A 16,988-nucleotide genomic window follows, 5' to 3' on the forward strand; every position below is an offset into this window, starting at 1 on the left:
AGGCATGGAGAGAGAGGAGGAAAACAGAGGTAACATTCAGACAATACACTGAAGCGTCAGAACAGACGGCCGAATCATTATCCACAAGATTCAAATAGACGGCCGAATCATTATCCACAAGATTCAAATAGACGGCCGAATCATTATCCACAAGATTCAAATAGACGGCCGAATCATTATCCACAAGATTCAAATAGACGGCCGAATCATTATCCACAAGATTCAAATAGACGGCCGAATCATTATCCACAAGATTCAAATAGACGGCCGAATCATTATCCACAAGATTCAAATAGACGGCCGAATCATTATCCACAAGATTCAAATAGACGGCCGAATCATTATCCACAAGATTCAAATAGACGGCCGAATCATTATCCACAAGATTCAAATAGACGGCCGAATCATTATCCACAAGATTCAAATAGACGGCCGAATCATTATCCACAAGATTCAAATAGACGGCCGAATCATTATCCACAAGATTCAAATAGACGGCCGAATCATTATCCACAAGATTCAAATAGACGGCCGAATCATTATCCACAAGATTCAAATAGACGGCCGAATCATTATCCACAAGATTCAAATAGACGGCCGAATCATTATCCACAAGATTCAAATAGACGGCCGAATCATTATCCACAAGATTCAAATAGACGGCCGAATCATTATCCACAAGATTCAAATAGACGGCCGAATCATTATCCACAAGATTCAAATAGACGGCCGAATCATTATCCACAAGATTCAAATAGACGGCCGAATCATTATCCACAAGATTCAAATAGACGGCCGAATCATTATCCACAAGATTCAAATAGACGGCCGAATCATTATCCACAAGATTCAAATAGACGGCCGAATCATTATCCACAAGATTCAAATAGACGGCCGAATCATTATCCACAAGATTCAAATAGACGGCCGAATCATTATCCACAAGATTCAAATAGACGGCCGAATCATTATCCACAAGATTCAAATAGACGGCCGAATCATTATCCACAAGATTCAAATAGACGGCCGAATCATTATCCACAAGATTCAAATAGACGGCCGAATCATTATCCACAAGATTCAAATAGACGGCCGAATCATTATCCACATGATTCAAATAGACAGCCGAATCATTATCCACATGATTCAAATAGACAGCCGAATCATTATCCACATGATTCAAATGGACAAGTAAAAGGTCTTGTGATGGATTTCACAGAGATGGGTTATGTGTCCCAACAGAATCAAATGGTACTATTTATAGAACAATAATCAATATGAAATATTGCAGCATCTACTCACAATCTCATATTCTCCCGACTCATAGCCCACTCTTTTGTTCTTACTGATACGATCTGAGAAGTCTGGGAGAGAAAACACAGATTCATTAAAGACAAGAATATTAGATGATGGTTTTGTAATAGGGATGAAACGGTTACCGGTTTCACGATAAAATTCCCAACGGTTAGTATTACCGTTTCAAATGTTAATTATCATTAAAACCGTGTTTGATTACCGCGGTTTGAAAAACTCACGGGAAATACTGTCCAGCATCAACCAAAGTTAGCGACAGTCTGACGCAGGCGGAGCATGCAACGTGGGTTTTGTTTGGTGTGAAAACATGGCAGGAGGGAGTGACAGCGCTCGGGAGATTTTTCAGCCTTTTAAGAGGACCAAATCTGAAGTGTGGTTGTATTTTGGGTTTTACAAGAGTGCTGAGCGAAACTTAAATCGAAGATGGTCACCTTGTCTGCAGAACATGCAACATATTCTATTTTTAAATCGCAGCGAAAGGGGGCAACAATTCAAAATCTCTTGAGTCATCTTTGTGACTACCACCCACTACTTTATAGTGAATGCAAGGTAAGTTAACTTTTAGCTCAATGCATGATGCAGGGACTTCGGGATGGTGGAAAATGTCATGGTTTGTCTGTCTAACTTGCTAATAGCTTGTCAATAATGTAAACTGAATCTTTCAGTGTTACCTACTCTTATAAAAACACTACACGTTGTTCTGCTGCTGTATGCGTCTTCAGACTCTATTCACCCATTACTAAGCTGGACAATAGACCCATTCAACATTCACCTAAGGCTGAAAAACAGCAAAAGAACATTGGCTAAGCAGGAACACGAGCGCGAGCCCATAGCAAATGAATGGAATGGAACGTTTGCAGAGCCTGTTTGGACTGGAGTGATGCTTAGAATTCCATTTTGCCTAAAAGGCACAAACAAATGTATCCCTTTTTATTTTACCAATACAATCTGTTCGTCAGACGAAACTGGGGAAAAAAAACTACTTGTGTACAAAGTAACATCTGCACAACAATGTGTATATTCAAGTCAGGCACCATTTTAAAATCAGGAGAATCTCCTCTTTGTAATTCTGTGAGTCTGGGCAGCGAGCTCGTTTGTCATCGATCACTAGACCAGAAATAGTTTGTTTTCATTTTTCCCCCTACTTTGTCATTACACAGACATGAGCACAGTTGACACCATCGATGTGATATTTGGCAAAATAGACCGGGATGCCTCTCCATAGGAAAACAATGGGGGGAGCTCAGCGTTCCAAGGACAAAAAGTATTTTGGGGCTAGCATTTAATGACAACCGAGCTCACTGCCCAGACTCACAGAATTAGAAAGAGGAGATTCTCACGATTAAAATGGTGTCTGTCTGACTTGGGGGGAAAAAAATCGAAATATACACATTGCAAAATATTTGGCGAAATAGACAGACCTATATTTTCCCCTATATAGGAAACAATGGGACGAACTCAGAGTTCCATGAGTAATATTGTTGTTGTTGTTTACATTTAAACAAAGTGAGCCGGTCTCGTTGCCTAGCGAAACAGGCAATGTGACATAGAACAATACGCTGGGAAGAGAACGTTCAGAAGGCGAGTTGATGCTCAATAGAACTAATAGGAGCTGGCAGGGTGAAAAATACCCTAAAATAAGGCCCATTTTTTCATGATTACTTCAAAACTACGGCAAGCAGCTGGGAAATATGGTCCTATTATGAAACTGCTCCACGGCGGATGCAATGAACAATTTTTATTTTATCAGAAAAAAGCGTTGTTAGAAATTGTGTGTCCCCAGCCTACCATTGCAGACGATAACACGTTATGTAGTTTAGTCAACATATTTTGTTCATTTAAAATCCGTCAGTCGACTTGGTTGTAAAAGTGTTCCAACAGGAGAAACACTATAGATTCCTATACAATAGACTCCTATACAAGACTCCTTCCTGTATGTCAATTGTTGGGCTCATTGCAATTACTATCACTGTCTTCTTAAGACTCATTTGTATTTATGTAAATTGTGCATAGGGTCATTGCATACACTCAAATGCAACACAGAAGATAGTGTGTGCGATAATAATAATACATTTGCTATTCCCTTGTTTACAGAGTGGGCGTGCAGCAGGCAAACCCAGTGATGCTACTGGTCCATCCTCATCTACAGTTGTGACACAGACACTCCAGCAAGCATTTAAAAGGCAGGCTGCTTATGTACCCACATCAAAAAATGCTCAAGACCTCACTGCAGGCCTTTCATATTACATTGCAAAGGACATGATGCCATTTCATATTGTTGAGAGGCCTGGCTTTCTGAGGTTGATGAAGGTTGCCGTGCCTCACTACAAAGTGACATCAAACATTATTTTCCAAGACTGAAATCCCAAACCTGTACAACCAGGTTAAAGCTGATGTTGGAAAAAGTTTGCTGCAACTACTGACCTCTGGACCAGTGAAAGCTGGGGGTGGTCAACCCTACATCAGCTTCACTATCCATCACCTCACCCCAGACTGGCAACTGGAATCAAACTGCCTGGAAACACAGTTCTTCCCAGAAGATCACTCGGCTCACAACAGAGGTTTTGAGAATATGCTGGAAGAGTGGGGGGGATCAACAAGAAAGACCTTGTCTGTATAACCACAGACAACGCAACAAACATGATCAAGGCTTTTGAAGAGTTCCCAGATCTGTGGCTTGGGTGCTTTGACCATCATTTGAACCTGTCCATCTCAAAGGCTCTGAAAATTCAGAGAGTTGACACAGCAGTCAAGGCCTGCCGTCATCTGGTCCAAGGCTTCTCATGGAGCTGGAAGAGAAGGAGAGAACTGAGAGAAAAGCAAGCTGCCCTCAACATGCCACAGAAGGCTCTGATCCATGATGTGGTGACCCGATGGGGATCTACACACAAGATGCTTGAGCGTTTCCTCAGCCAACAGCAGCCAGTCTGTGCGACACTGGCTGGAGAAAGAGGAACATGGCATCTGATGCCCAAGGATGCCAACATAAGTGTCATGGAACCTCTGAGCTCCTTGAACCTCTGAGCTCCTTGAACCTCTGAGCAAGTTTACAGATACACTTGCCTCAAAGACACTGTCAGCCATCAAGCCGGTCCTAGACTACATCACCTGTGATGTTCTGGTGGGAAAGGATACAGAGCCAATCCCTGACCAAGGAGATGAAAAGGGTAATGAGAGAAGACCTTAACAACAGACTGAAGCTGGCAGCTGTATCCAGGAGGCCTTGAAGCTGACAGCTGTATCCAGGAGGCCTTGAAGCTGACAGCTGTATCCAGGAGGCCTTGAAGCTGGCAGCTGTATCCAGGAGGCCTTGAAGCTGGCAGCTGTATCCAGGAGGCCTTGAAGCTGGCAGCTGTATCCAGGAGGCCTTGAAGCTGGCAGCTGTATCCAGGAGGCCTTGAAGCTGGCAGCTGTGTCCAGGAGGCCTTGAAGCTGGCAGCTGTGTCCAGGAGGCCTTGAAGCTGGCAGCTGTGTCCAGGAGGCCTTGAAGCTGGCAGCTGTATCCAGGAGGCCTTGAAGCTGGCAGCTGTATCCAGGAGGCCTTGAAGCTGGCAGCTGTGTCCAGGAGACCTTGAAGCTGACAGCTGTATCCAGGAGGCCTTGAAGCTGACAGCTGCACAAGTCAGGGAAGAACCACGATGCACCAACACCCCCACAGCGGCATCGGAGGGGAAAGGCCTGGCTGGGTTGCTGAGAAACATTACCTCAACAAGGCAGCAGAGAGGTGAAGAGGGTCAGATTCCAACCACCCCAGAAGACAGAGTGAAAGAAGAGATCAAGGTCTACCCGTCTCTGCCACCCATTCCAGCAGACGAGGATCCACTGGTGTGGTGGAGGTGAGGCATCAGAGCGGCCACACCTTGCCAGGGTTGTCAGGAAGCTTTCGTGCATCCCAGCAGCCAACATGCCATCAGAGAGATGCACATTGTCTCCCCTCGCAGATCACTACTTAAACCGGACAAAGTAAATATGCTGACATTTTTACATTTCAATCTCAAGTGAACAAAGATGCCAACATACAGGATGTTAGACCAGCAGCACCTGGTTTCTTTATGAAGGAGAGAACATACATACAGGATGTTAGACCAGCAGCACCTGGTTTCCTTATGAAGGAGAGAACATACATACAGGATGTTAGACCAGCAGCACCTGGTTTCTTTATGAAGGAGAGAACGGACATACAGGATGTTAGACCAGCAGCACCTGGTTTCCTTATGAAGGAGAGAACATACATACAGGATGTTAGACCAGCAGCACCTGGTTTCTTTATGAAGGAGAGAACGGACATACAGGATGTTAGACCAGCAGCACCTGGTTTCTTTATGAAGGAGAGAATGGACATACAATCAGTGCTGTTAATTTGATTTGTTGACATATTTTGTGTTATTTTAACGTCAACAACTACACATTGGATGTGTTTACATATGGTTGTATTGTTCTTACATGCACATTGGATGTGTTTACATATGGTTGTATTGTTCTTACAGGCACATTGGATGTGTTTATATATGGTTGTATTGTTCTTACAGGCACATTGGATGTGTTTATATATGGTTGTATTGTTCTTACATGCACATTGGATGTGTTTATATATGATTGTATTGTTCTTACATGCACATTGGATGTGTTTACATATGGTTGTATTGTTCTTATATGCACATTTGATTTGCTTGTGATGGTTTTATATGCACATTTGATTTGCTTACTTAAGGTTGTGTTCATTTAAACCTGCACAAGGGAAACGTTTACCTCTCATGTCCACATGGTGCCACCTTTAATGTTAAATGTTATTATTTTAATGTTAAATGTTATTATTTTAAATGTTTCGGCACACAAAAAAAGTGCATAGTGCTGCTAATTGTATTTGTTGCTTGTTGGTTTTAATATAAAACTTGGTGAAATGATTTCAGTGTATCAGTACTTCTTGAACATGTCCAGCACATTAACAATACCTCGATAATACTGATCACCGTGATCATTTGGGTCACTATAATCGTGATATGAAATGTTCATAACGTTTCATCTCTAGTTTGTAACCAATTCAGGAAATGCCTCACGTCTAGGGCTACATGACGTGACGACATGACCAGGGAAAAGTCCCAGAGTTCCACCTGGTGAGGTCACAGGGTCATCTGCTAATGTAAAAAAGGCTTTATAAATACATTTAATTTGAGTCAAGGACGAACTCCTGTGCTTTCTCAACTCCGTGCATCCTCTCTTACCCACCTCACGCACTGGATAAGGTCTGAGCAGAGAGACCTTGGACCTTCTCCTCCAATATGGTTGAGAAGGAAGAGATACAGCCCAGCCCCTACTCGCTGAGATACAGCCCAGCCCCTACTCGCTGAGATACAGCCCAGCCCCTACTCGCTGAGATACAGCCCAGCCCCTACTCGCTGAGATACAGCCCAGCCCCTACTCGCTGAGATACAGCCCAGCCCCTACTCGCTGAGATACAGCCCAGCCCCTACTCGCTGAGATACAGCCCAGCCCCTACTCGCTGAGATACAGCCCAGCCCCTACTCGCTGAGATACAGCCCAGCCCCTACTCGCTGAGATACAGCCCAGCCCCTACTCGCTGAGATACAGCCCAGCCCCTACTCGCTGAGATACAGCCCAGCCCCTACTCGCTGAGATACAGCCCCGCCCCGACAGCTGTTTGAAGGTATACTAACCGAGGCCTTTAGTGTTGACCCTCTTGTCCTTGAACTTGTCGTAGGCTGCGTTGGGGTTGACCACGATCCTCTCCACACTGTCACTGCACAGCTCTTCCTGTTAGAGACATCCAGAATAATGAGACACCACAGGAGACTTGGGTCAAAACTAGGACAAATGGATTGGAAATGAAAGAGCTGAAAGTTTACGTAGGCCAAAATGGTTCCAAAGGAGATCAGATTTGATGATTGATGGGGATTTGTGCCAATCTTCTCTCTCCATGGGTTATCTGTCACACTGGCTGATTCAATACCACCTGGGAACCTAGTCCCTTATATATATCAGAGGAATACCTGTATGGCTCGGTGTACAAACTCTCTCACACAACTGATTTTTAACAACGTCTACTAATTAGATACAATCCAATGAGTGAGACATCAACTTCATCTACAGTGTGAGAGAGGGCCCATGTGAGATGCCAACCAACACCAACTCACTAACACCAGAACACACAGATTGAAATGGATCTGTAATCAGGAGGTGAGGGGGGGGGTGTCTATTCCAAGAGGGAAAACACAGACAGTTGATTTAATATTCGATCAAGAAAGAAAGAAAAAATTCAGAATCTTGAGCACCCAATGGTTCCGCAGAATCCACAATGAATTCTCTTGAAATGAGCTCTTTAGTGACCAATGAAATGGAAAACACCACTGACTGTGTAAAGGGGGTGTATTGTGACAACACAATGTGAATGAAAAGTCAGCATTGCCTAGTTACCAGAAGACCTGGGAGTTAGGAACCAATCACTGCTCTACATGAGAAAGTTACCTCCCTCTTGCACAGCTGACTGATGGAAGATGCTATAGAGAGATATATATTATATAAACTAGAGTTTCAGAGTTTCTCCGGTCCTGTGACTTCTACATAATCTCTATGAGCTAGTTAGTTAGCTGTTTCAGTCAATTATACATCCATGGCTTTCTCCATCTGCTCATTTGAGGAAACAGATTCCCTTAAAATCAGTGATTGTGAGAAGAGCATCATTCTGACTAGCCTCAGGGAACTGTGCACTAGGGTGAGGGATGATGGCATCAATGTGTCTAAGCTCCAAAATGATTTATTCACATTAATCACAATGGGATCAATCAATAACCACTGACACAGACAGTCAAGACAGACAGTCAAGACAGACAGTCAAGACAGACAGTCAAGACATGTTAGGAGTAGGAAGGGAGTCAGTGTGTTAGTCAGTGAAGCTCTTACCAGCTCCTTGGGTTCCCAAGGGGAGTTAGAGAAAGAGCACAGGGAGACAAAGAGGGGAGGGAGAAAGAGAAACAGATTAATGTGGTTATCACATGCCATGCACAGCAGCAGCCTGCCAGGGGAGATGAACGAGTCCTGTGTTCTGAGGCAGACCGCTGCTGAAACTGGAGACATTCACTATGAGACTGACTCTCTGATCATTACGACGGCTCTGTTCTTTCCCTCTCGGACCCATCGTCTTTAGGCAATTTTTTCACAGCGAGGAAATATAGCTAATTTTCAGTGCAGCCCTCCGGACCTCATTGAAATGCGAATTCGGACCCCGAGGCAAAATGAGTTTGACACCCCTGGTCTATGGTGATGCATCAACAGCAACTGTTGACATCACAGATCAATATTATACACACAGGTGGGTAGGCCTAAAATATGCCTTTTATATCCAGTGTGTGACTGAATATATTGTAAATAGCTGATATCCTTTGTATGATAGGCCCTGAGCTCCTAACTCAAGCCTCTCGTCTAATTCTCTGGTATTGTTAGCATTATGTAGCGTGTGGAACGAGGGGATTGGCAGAGGAAAACCCATTTCTGAGTGAGAGGGTAGGAAAGAAGACAGCTGACAACTGATTTGATGAGACATACAATGTGCTAAATAAAATACTGTGAATGTCAAGGTGTGTTGCAGTATTGATCCCAGTGTTTGTACTGCTAGCAAAGTAGAGTTAGTAAAGATTGTTAGTTAGCTTCTGTTAACATGTATACCAGTAGCTAGAGTAGAGTTAGTAAATATTGTTAGTTAGCTTCTGTTAACATGTATACCAGTAGCTAGAGTAGAGTTAGTAAAGATAACTAGTTAGTTAGTAAGCTTATGTTAACATGTATACCAGTAGCTAGAGTAGAGTTAGTAAAGATAGCTAGTTAGTTAGTAAGCTTCTGTTAACATGTATACCAGTAGCTAGAGTAGAGTTAGTAAAGATTGTTAGTTAGCTTCTGTTAACATGTATACCAGTAGCTAGAGTAGAGTTAGTAAAGATAACTAGTTAGTTAGTAAGCTTCTGTTAACATGTATACCAGTAGCTAGAGTAGAGTTAGTAAAGATAGCTAGTTAGTAAGCTTCTGTTAACATGTATACCAGTAGCTAGAGTAGAGTTAGTAAAGATAGCTAGTTAGTTAGTAAGCTTCTGTTAACATGTATACCAGTAGCTAGAGTAGAGTTAGTAAAGATAGCTAGTTAGTTAGTAAGCTTCTGTTAACATGTATACCAGTAGCTAGAGTAGAGTTAGTAAAGATAGCTAGTTAGTTAGTGAGCTTCTGTTAGTTACTGAGAGAGAGACACACAGAGAGAGACAGAGACAGAGACAGAGAGAGAGAGACAGACACAGAGAAAGAGACAGACACAGAGAAAGAGAGACAGAAAGAGAGAGCGAGACAGAGCCAGACAGACAGACAGACAGACACACACAAACACAGCGAGACAGACAGACCCAGACACACACACACACACACACAGCGAGACAGACACACACACACACAGCGAGACAGACACACACAGCGAGACAGACACACACACACAGAGAGACAGACAGCGAGACAGAGACAGACAGCGAGACAGACAGCGAGACAGAGACAGACACACACAGACAGACAGCGAGAGACACACACAGACAGACAGCGAGAGACACACACAGACAGACAGCGAGAGACACACACAGACAGACAGCGAGAGACACACACAGACAGACAGCGAGAGACACACACAGACAGACAGCGAGAGACACACACAGACAGACAGCGAGAGACACACACACACAGAGAGAGAGACACACACACACAGAGAGAGACAGCGAGAGACACACACACACAGAGAGAGACAGCGAGAGACACACACACAGAGAGACAGAGACAGACACACACACACACACACAGCGAGACAGACACACACACACACAGCGAGACAGACACACACACACACAGCGAGACAGACACACACAGCGAGACAGACACACACAGCGAGACAGACACACACAGCGAGACAGACACACAGACACACACACACAGAGAGACAGACAGCGAGACAGAGACAGACACACACAGACAGCGAGAGACACACACAGACAGACAGCGAGAGACACACACAGACAGACAGCGAGAGACACACACAGACAGACAGCGAGAGACACACACACACAGAGAGACAGACAGCGAGAGACACACACACAGAGAGAGACAGCGAGAGACACACACACAGAGAGAGACAGCGAGAGACACACACACAGAGAGAGACAGCGAGAGACACACACACAGAGAGAGACAGCGAGAGACACACACACAGAGAGAGACAGCGAGAGACACACACACAGAGAGAGACAGCGAGAGACACACACACAGAGAGAGACAGCGAGAGACACACACACACAGAGAGAGACAGCGAGAGACACACACACACACAGAGAGAGACAGCGAGAGACACACACACACAGAGAGAGACAGCGAGAGACACACAGAGAGAGACACAGACAGAGACACACACACACAGAGAGAGAGACACAGACAGAGACACACACACACAGAGAGAGACACACAGAGACACACACACGCAGAGAGAGACACAGACAGAGACACACACAGAGAGAGACACAGACAGAGACACACACAGAGAGAGACAGACAGAGACACACACAGAGAGAGACAGACAGAGACACACACAGAGAGAGACAGACAGAGACACACACAGAGAGAGACAGACAGAGACACACACAGAGAGAGACAGACAGAGACACACACAGAGAGAGACAGACAGAGACACACACAGAGAGAGACAGACAGAGACACACACAGCGAGAGACAGACAGAGACACACACAGAGAGAGACAGACACACACAGAGACACACACACAGAGAGAGACACACAGAGACACACACACACAGAGAGAGACACAGACAGAGACACACACAGAGAGAGACAGACAGAGACACACACAGAGAGAGACAGACAGAGACACACACAGAGAGAGACAGACAGACACACACAGAGAGAGACAGACAGAGACACACACAGAGAGAGACAGACAGAGACACACACAGAGAGAGACAGAGACACACACAGAGAGAGACAGACAGAGACACACACAGCGAGAGACAGACAGAGACACACACAGAGAGAGACAGACAGACACAGAGAGAGACAGACACACACAGAGAGAGACAGACACACACAGAGAGAGACAGACACACACAGAGAGAGACAGACACACACAGAGAGACACACACACAGACAGACACAGAGAGACAGACAGAGAGACACACAGAGAGACAGACAGAGACACACAGAGAGACAGACAGAGACACACAGAGAGACAGACAGAGACACAGACACAGAGAGACAGACAGAGACACACAGAGAGACAGACAGAGACACACAGAGAGACAGACAGAGACACACAGAGAGACAGACACAATGTAGATTCAATATCCTTTGAGTTGTGCTACAAGAGTATGTGGGAGGATTATTAGACCAACTAAAATGTCTTGTCAGGTGATAGTGCTGCTACATTTGCAACAGGTGAAACAAGGAATCCAACACTTCATCACATCACAGAGCAGCAATGGGGCACATCATCATCACTACATCATGTAGGCAGATAGTCATGTCAACACAATTTGAAGAGAGGGGAAACGGGACAGGAAGGATTCTACAACCCATGCAGATAACTCCACTATATGTACTGAGAGAAAAATAACCTCTTACTTGTACACACTAGCGTCCCAGGAGGGAGGGGGGAGGGGAGGGGTAGGGAGAGAGGGGTGGGAGGGGTAGGGAGAGAGGGGTGGAGGGAGGGGAGAGGGGTGGAGGGAGGGGAGAGAGGGAGGGAGGGAGGGGAGAGAGAGGGAGGGGAGAGAGGGAGGGAGGGAGGGAGGGAGGGAGGGAGGGAGGGAGGGAGGGAGGGAAAACGAGTCCGACAGAGGGAAGGAAAACGTTATTAGGATTGGTGGTGTCACTGGTAGGTATCTACTTCACAGTTGATCCATGATACACAGCACGATGATCCAGAGATGCAAATCAATCAATCCTTGATCTGCATCTATGGATCAAGCCCTTCATCAGCACTCAGTTCAGTTCCATTACACACAAGAGCCATTGGACGAAGGTGTCTTCTGTACAGGAGTTTTGTTAAAGAGCCCCGACGCTTGGTCTGAACATTAACATGCATCGCTTACGGTACAGTTTTGGAAGCATAAGGACCTTATCTTTCATATCAGCAGGTTGCGTGTTGGGCTCCAAGTGGCACAGCGACTTAGTCACTGCATCTCAGTGCTAGAGGCGTCACTACAGGCCTGGTTAGATTACAGGCTGCATCACAACCGGCCGTAATTGGGAGTCCCATAGGGCGGCGCACAATTGGCCCAGCATCGTTAGGCCGTCATTGTAAATAAGAATGTTGTTAATTGGACTTGCCTAGTTAAATAAAAAATATTTCACCTTTATTTAACCAGGTGGGCAAGTTGAGAACAAGTTCTCATTTACAATTGCGACCTGGCCAAGATAAAGCAAAGCAGTTCGACACATACAACAACACAGAGTTACACATGGAGTAAAACAAACATACAGTCAATAATACAGTAGAAAAATAAGTCTATATACAATGTGAGCAAATGAGGTGAGATAAGGGAGGTAAAGGCAAAAAAAGGCCATGGTGGCGAAGTAAATACAATATAGCAAGTAAAACACTGGAATGGTAGATTTGCAGTGGAAGAATGTGCAAAGTAGAAATAAATAATGGGGTGCAAAGGAGCAAAATAAATAAATACAGTAGGGGAAGAGGTAGTTGTTTGGGCTAAATTACAGATGGGCTATGTACAGGTGCAGTAATAAATAATAAGGTTAGTGTTCCCACACAGCCATATCTCCATGTTATACAGTGCGTGTTTACAGAAGACAGAGGGACCACCTGAGCTAATAAGGTATTTGACATGCTCCTAACACCAGTGTGTAACGGAAGAAGTCAGAAATGTGTTGTCAATGGAAAAATACTGTCAGCTGCAACTGTGATTAACGCCACTTAAAACAGTGCACAGTAAGTTTATATTTTGCATTTATGAAATTATTTTGATGTGATATGAAAGTAAAGGGCTTTATGTTTCCAAAACTGTATCGCAATTGAGAATTGATGCTGGTTTAGATGGAGTATTTGGCTGTTTTAGCTGCCAGAGCCAGTCAACATCTGAAAATAACAAGGTCCTTTTAAGGAATAATGGTAGGCTCCTTAAGAGTACATCTTGGGCTACTCTGGATCACACAGTGGTTTTCAGAGAGGATGTGACACTCAGCCACATCGGCAACAGACTGGTGTTTTGGGATCAAGAGGCAGCAGCAAACTTTTTTTTGTTTCCCCCCCAAACCCTCCCTCCCTTCTCTCCTCCACCCCTCCATGTTTCACTCACCGACTCAAACTGGGCCTGATCATCTTCCGGCAGGTCACTGGTCTCATACACATCTGGCTCGTTGGACGCCTGTGGAAGACAACGACTCGTATTCTATAACAGCAAAATGACATGGACATAGCTGGCTACTTGCTAGTGCAAAATTAACGACAGATACAGTTAGCCTTCTCAAGAGGATTATACTTTTTGTCAAGTCACTCAGTCTTACACACATTAAGAACAAAAAAATACGTTTCCGTATTAGCTGTGGTTATCAATTTTATAATACCCAATGAGTGGAACCACCCAACCACTCTCAGGAAATGTTATCAAGATAACTAGTTAACGTTAGCTGGCCAACGCCCATTCAATCACAAGGCTAGGCTAGCTAATTAGCTGTCGGGAAGAATAGCTATAGTTATAATCACAGATAGTTACAACAATGAGCAGTTAAACACATCCTGTTTGGTTATATGCTTGATGAAAACTGCTTGAAATATGTTTGTTAAACGCAGACCATTTCAATGCACTAGGCTAGCGAGGTAGTTAACGTGTCGATACTGTAACAAACTAGCGTTAGCTTAACATAGATACGGTTAGTTTATCTGGCTAGATATCAAGCCAGCAATGCTAGCTAGCCTGGCTCCTGTGGTTTTGCTAGGGAGCATGTTACAAATATCTTATCGAGACAGATAGCTAGCTATAACGAGACACTGGCTAGCAAGCTAGCTAAGTTAACTAGCAAGCTAACAGGACACTTACGATTCCAGGCAAATTGGCGTATTTGGGATCAGCCATTGTTGAGGTTGCAAGGACGAGGCCGGTGGATGAGTAGACAAAACCTTAGACGTGACAAATATACCTGAAATAACGATGGACCTTGTGGACAAGTTATTAGTCCGTTTTAAACGCTAGCTAAATGAACAACCAAAGGAATCCTTTCACCCGTAGCCAAACAACTCGCTAACATAAACCGCTTTTTGTGTTATCAACTGTATTCTGACAGCTCGATTGTTCAGTAGCGGGCGAGTATAACAATCTCGCGAGATTTGCGTGGACGAGCGGCGCTGTAGTTTCATAACCTGGTAGACTTTGGAGATGTCACCTAAACTTGATTAAACTTGCAATGGTGCTTTTGTAAAATTGTACAAACATTGTAAAAACCTTCGGGTCGCTGCCGCTAAGCATGTGAACGAACAGCATGACAATTGTCAGAGTAGGCTGCCTTGTCTGTCTATTTATAGACACAGGGAATATAGCCATAGCATAAAAGCCTTTGTTTGGATGAATCATTTTGTAAAGGGAAAACATTGAAACAAAACGTATATTTCCCTAGTTTATTACTATACTAGTCTCGACTGTGTGAGTGGCCTAATACATGTCCTGTAAATAACCTATCATAGACGTCTCTGTCAATCACTGTAATACCACGTATGTTCGATTTTTAACGAATGTGGGCCTACGATTGACTGGTCAAAACATATTCGCATGATGAGGCTATTATAGAAATTATTAAACACCAATTGTCCATAGGCAACCGCTCCATCTTCAGCGCATCAGTGGTGCTGATGAGAGAGATGCGAATAGGCTACCACTTTAATAACGTTGCCTGGATCAGTGCAGGCCACGCCCCGTGCTTGATAAAAGACCAGAGAGCTGCCAGTGATGCAAAGCGCTCGGCAAGCCCATGCTTCAAAAATCTCTCCTCCTGCATCTCTCGCTGCAACAGCTGACCGACCGTCTGGAGCCGGATCCGCTCGGGAATACTCTCACATTTAAATTCTAAAGAACTGCATGGACAAATTAGCAGAAACGTTATAGTGACATATATGTGTTTTTTTCTGGTCTATTTGAAGTAAGCAAACTCTCCAACATTTACATAACCTAACTTACATTTTTATTTTGATCGAAACGGATCTTATTTCAAACACAAAACCTTGAAATTATCATTCTTGCAAACGCTCAACTTGCCCATCTAAAAAAAAGAGTGTCTGCATTGATATGCATATGATGAATAAGATTAAATAGTGTAAGGGAACAAGTAACTTATAGGTTTCCCAAAAAAATCCCCTTTGCCTTTTTTGAGGCACATCCGATTTCTTTCTCACAATGGCCGATGTTAGCGCAGAATGCAACATAAAGGTGCTATGTCGCTTCCGTCCTCTAAATCAGTCCGAAATAATCCGTGGAGACAAATTCATCCCCTCATTCCAAACTGATGACACCGTCAGCATAGCGGTAAGTTGATTTTCTGCTGCTCATTCATTATTTTGACAAGATTTGTTGTCTGCCATGTTAGTGATGATGACTGATGATGAGGCATCGTCTTAACGGTGATGCAGAACGTACACTATGTCTTTAGGATACACATTATCATCCAACATCATACTCTGACTACCGGTCAAGTCTGGACTCCTTTCCCCTGAAAGTTCAGACTTGTTTTATTGCAAGTAACTGATTGGATGATATCATACAGATATTGATTGTCATCCTCCTCCTCCTCCTCCTCCTCCTCCTCCTCCTCCTCCTCCTCCTCCTCCTCCTCCTCCTCATCACCTTCTCACATCATTCACTGTCAAGAGTCAAGAGAGACTAGGCTACTCTGTCCACTCAGATAAATAATGCCATTGATAAGTTCATGTTGCAGCCTCAGTTTGTGGGATGAATGCTAGTCACGTCATTGCGTAAGTCCCATGTTTATGCTGTATAGCACACACCCGATATACAGCATACCTTATAGTAATAGGCTGTAGGTATGTATAATTTCTGATCAGCCAATCAGGCTTCACTGTTAATCTATGAATTATTGGAAGAGAGCTCCTGGCTCCTGTTTACACGATGGTTCTGTCATCTCAATTAACCAAGGTCACTTAGCATGGCTTTATAGTGCTGTGGGGATCAATGGTTATTCCTTTCACAAAGGACATCCAACAGGCTTGACATTTTCCAGGGTTGCGTCCCAAATGGCGCCATATTCCCTATATAGCGCACTACTTTTGACCAGCCGGAGGTTTTGGACTAATTCATGTGGCCTGAATTGATATGATATTGACTGGTGTGTCCCACGTCATTAATAACATGTAAAAATGATTGATCATATGTAGGCTGTGCTTTTGGAGAGGAGAGGGAAAAAGAGAGAGAGAGTGAGAAAAGGAGATAAAGTGAGATGGGGAGCGAGAAAGATCAAGAGAGAGATTGTTTATTTCACTTTTGTATATTATCTATTTCACTTGCTTTGGCAATGTTAACATGTTTCCCGTGCCAATAAATCCCTGAGAGAGCGAGAGAGCGAGAGAGCGAGAGAGAGCGAGAGAGAAAAAGAGCATATCCTCTGA

General features: G+C 44.1%; 1 protein-coding gene across 2 annotated transcripts in view; it reads right to left on the reverse strand.

Moving 5' to 3' along the window:
• LOC120058220 (dynactin subunit 2) overlaps positions 1-14,687 on the reverse strand; it is a 30,279-nt gene extending 15,592 nt beyond the window's left edge. Inside the window, exons 1-5 of one of the 2 annotated variants that reach the window (XM_039006718.1) lie at positions 14,416-14,687; positions 13,675-13,743; positions 8,233-8,238; positions 6,990-7,086; positions 1,303-1,364 (exon numbers count right to left, since the gene is read on the reverse strand). In XM_039006718.1, the coding sequence (XP_038862646.1) occupies positions 1,303-1,364; positions 6,990-7,086; positions 8,233-8,238; positions 13,675-13,743; positions 14,416-14,451 (270 nt within the window). In that variant the 5' untranslated portion in view covers positions 14,452-14,687. The remainder of the gene's footprint in view (positions 1-1,302; positions 1,365-6,989; positions 7,087-8,232; positions 8,239-13,674; positions 13,744-14,415) is intronic. The other variant, XM_039006728.1, reaches the window with a different exon arrangement.
• Between the last annotated feature and the right edge of the window lie 2,301 nt (positions 14,688-16,988).

The sequence above is a fragment of the Salvelinus namaycush genome, chromosome 2 (genome assembly GCF_016432855.1).
Source record: "Salvelinus namaycush isolate Seneca chromosome 2, SaNama_1.0, whole genome shotgun sequence".
In the NCBI taxonomy this organism is placed as follows: Eukaryota; Metazoa; Chordata; class Actinopteri; order Salmoniformes; family Salmonidae; genus Salvelinus; species Salvelinus namaycush.